Source organism: Photinus pyralis, unplaced genomic scaffold (genome assembly GCF_008802855.1).
Source record: "Photinus pyralis isolate 1611_PpyrPB1 unplaced genomic scaffold, Ppyr1.3 Ppyr1.4_LG9, whole genome shotgun sequence".
Lineage (NCBI taxonomy): Eukaryota > Metazoa > Arthropoda > Insecta > Coleoptera > Lampyridae > Photinus > Photinus pyralis.
Window position 1 is genome coordinate 21,277,338 of NW_022170878.1, and position 2,877 is coordinate 21,280,214.

At 38.3% G+C, this 2,877-nt stretch overlaps 1 protein-coding gene across 1 annotated transcript; it reads left to right on the forward strand.

Moving 5' to 3' along the window:
• The first annotated feature begins 1,328 nt into the window (after positions 1-1,328).
• Positions 1,329-2,516, forward strand: LOC116180077. Its single transcript, XM_031499908.1, has one exon. The coding sequence runs from the start codon at positions 1,329-1,331 to the stop codon at positions 2,514-2,516; it is 1,188 nt and encodes a 395-aa protein (XP_031355768.1).
• Positions 2,517-2,877: the final 361 nt, after the last annotated feature.

The following is a 2,877-nucleotide window of genomic DNA, read 5'->3' on the forward strand; positions in this document are numbered from 1 at the left end:
ACTATTCAACCTCATGCGTAACAACTCCAGGCACAAAACGTCAAACTTCTTTATGCAACGAAACTTTATGTCCCCAAATAAAGATTATTATTAAACTCCCCGTTAAATTTAGTGCAACAGTGACATAGGCTTTTACAATAGCCCGGAAAACAACATCCATTCGTAAATTCCATTTTGTTGCTTCCCGGCGATATTCGAAACTCTGCTTCGTCGTTCGAATTGATAACCAAATGCGTTATTGGACCTCGCAATGTAAAATTTGTAACCCCGTTTTTGTTTGTTTGCCTTCATGGTCTACATGGTGATAGTAGCTGAGATGATTGCCAGTGGTTCTCACTGTTGAGCGCTGTTGATTTCGTTATACTTCCGACGCTTGTTTCTACTATACGATTGCTAATTAAATTCAGTTCAATCATACTAGATAGCGTAGTGGAGAAAGTGTTTACCTTCGGAAAATGTCGGTACTTAAAAATTTAGTGCAGCACTTACTTTACTAAACAACTTTTTTCGTGGTTGAATCAACATTGTATTTACATTTGTGGATTCCAACGTTTCTGATTGGTGATTGACATTTTCGATTGCTACAAATAATGTCTTTCTATGGAAGATGATTGCGGTGTAAACAGCAAGTACTATTTGTTTAGATCTGATACCATACAATTTGTATGATCGTCAACAGGAAAAAGCTTGATAATCGATTGCCTAATGTTCGAAACGTAGGTAAATTTGGAATAGTAGTGCGTTTCCTGTGTTGGAGTTAACATAAAGATACAATGAAAGTCCCTTTGTTACTGAACCTTTTCTTCTACGTGGTGTCGGGCGCACTGATTTTCAAAGAAAGCAAAAGGGAATCGAGGCAAAATTGTGCAGAAAAAATTATCAGCAACGTCTTTTATGATTCCAGGGCGTTGAATGTCTTAATGGATGATAGTGAATTATGCGACAGCGTGTGGGGTTCCCCAATTCCTAAAACGACAATAAATATCAAAAAATATATCGATGATCAGTATAAAATTTACAATACGGATCACGTGATTATGTGCGTAAGTGATATAAACACTTTTGTAGACAAAGTAATGCAACTGGTCAACTTGAGGGTCAGAGCATTCGGAAAAGGTCATGGAAGTATAAGATTTTTGATAATTACCTCTACCTACTTGAAACAGAACGTTAGAGAAATGTATCGACGTTTATGGAATGTTGGTTTTTCTAATGTATTCATTTACGTGTATGAAGATGAAGTTTTGCATACAGCTAACCGTTTCGAAGTAGGGAATGGATGTGGATTTACGCCAACCATAGTTCAAAACTTCAGCTGCCATGATGCAATGGACATGAGATACACTAACGTACCAATGAACCTAAATGAATGCCCAATTACCCTTGGTGATAAAGAATGGGGGGTATTGTCTGAACATGTGCCTCAGATGGTTTACACCATCTACAAACGTACTATTGTCAAATTATTGGTTAATCATTACAACGGCAAATTAATAGTATCCGACAGAAAGAACAACCAGATTGTGAAATCCAACGTTTCGTTCGTATTTAACCAAGTCCCAATTAGTAATGAGAATGTACACAGTTATTCCTCGCCCATCCACAAAGAGAATGTTGTATGGTTGGTACCTCGTGCAAAAATCATACCACCGATGGAGGTAATCTTCGTTACCTTTGAAAAACAAGTTTGGATTTTGATCGTCGTCAGTTTCATCATTGTAACGGCCGCGTGGTGGTTTATTATGTCATGCAAACAAAGGAGATGGAATATGGGAAATATGGCAATTGCGATGACAAATTTGACTTCACTCACAATTCTTGGTTCCGTCGCCAAAGTTCCGAAATCTGCCATTCTATGCTGTGTGCTAATCACGTACTTAGTATACGTTATCCACATCAATTGTGGCTTCACAGCCAACTTGATCAACATCTTGACACAACCGCAGTATGAGTTCCAAATCAGCAACCTAAAGCAACTGGCAGACTCTAACCTTCCCATATACGCTCCTGATAAATTTTTGGAGTTCCAATTTCACAGTAACGTCACCGACTGTGAACTGTACACAAAACTGAAGTCGTTGACAGTTCCCATTAAAAGCTCCCAGGAATATGTCATGGTGTTCTTAAAAATCAGCAAACATGGCAATAGTGCGCTTGTAACATTAGAAGAACATTTGTTTAACATGCAGAGGGAATTCAGCAATGAGCTAAAGGTATACAAAATTATAGACAACAGCATCACATGGCGAATAAATTATTTTCGCAACCATTACTTCGGGGTCTACTTCGAGAACTTTATTGCAGCAATTACAGAATCCGGAATCGGCAACGAAATCTATAAAAATTTGAAAGAGGCGTTTTTGAAAGTGCCCAGGGCTGAAGATGACGAGAAAGTGGTGCTAACCTTACGCCATCTGTGCTTTGCATTTGCCTTACTTGGTTTGGGATTGTCACTGTCAATGGTGGTGTTTTTTGTTGAACTCGCAATAGCAAAATGCACCTATCGTTGTAAGTAGTTACTTCAATCCCTACGTTCGTACCAACACGAAAGAGATAGCGATACATTGTGTCATTCCTTTAAAATTTACTAAAAGTGCTTTGCACACGCGCATTCGCCGTTTGTTCAAAAGATGTGCGTTGCTTCTCACATCACATCCAGTGATCCAGTAGTATCCTGTCTGTTCTCATTCAATCTCCGTTTCTTGTGTTATTTAAACATCAGTATTTTCCTCTTTAAAACTTTAATAGAAATGCCAGTGGTATTTTAGCTTAGTTAATTAGATGTTTAATGTAGCTTGGTATGGTCCACACAATCTTTAGCACTAACACCCTTACCCACTATTCGTTACTGAAAACGACCTCAAAGGGCCGCAAAAA

Bases quoted from the DNA above. Each gene is read 5' to 3' on its own strand.
- LOC116180077 (XM_031499908.1), top strand. From the start codon at position 1,329: ATGGACATGAGATACACTAACGTACCAATGAACCTAAATGAATGCCCA.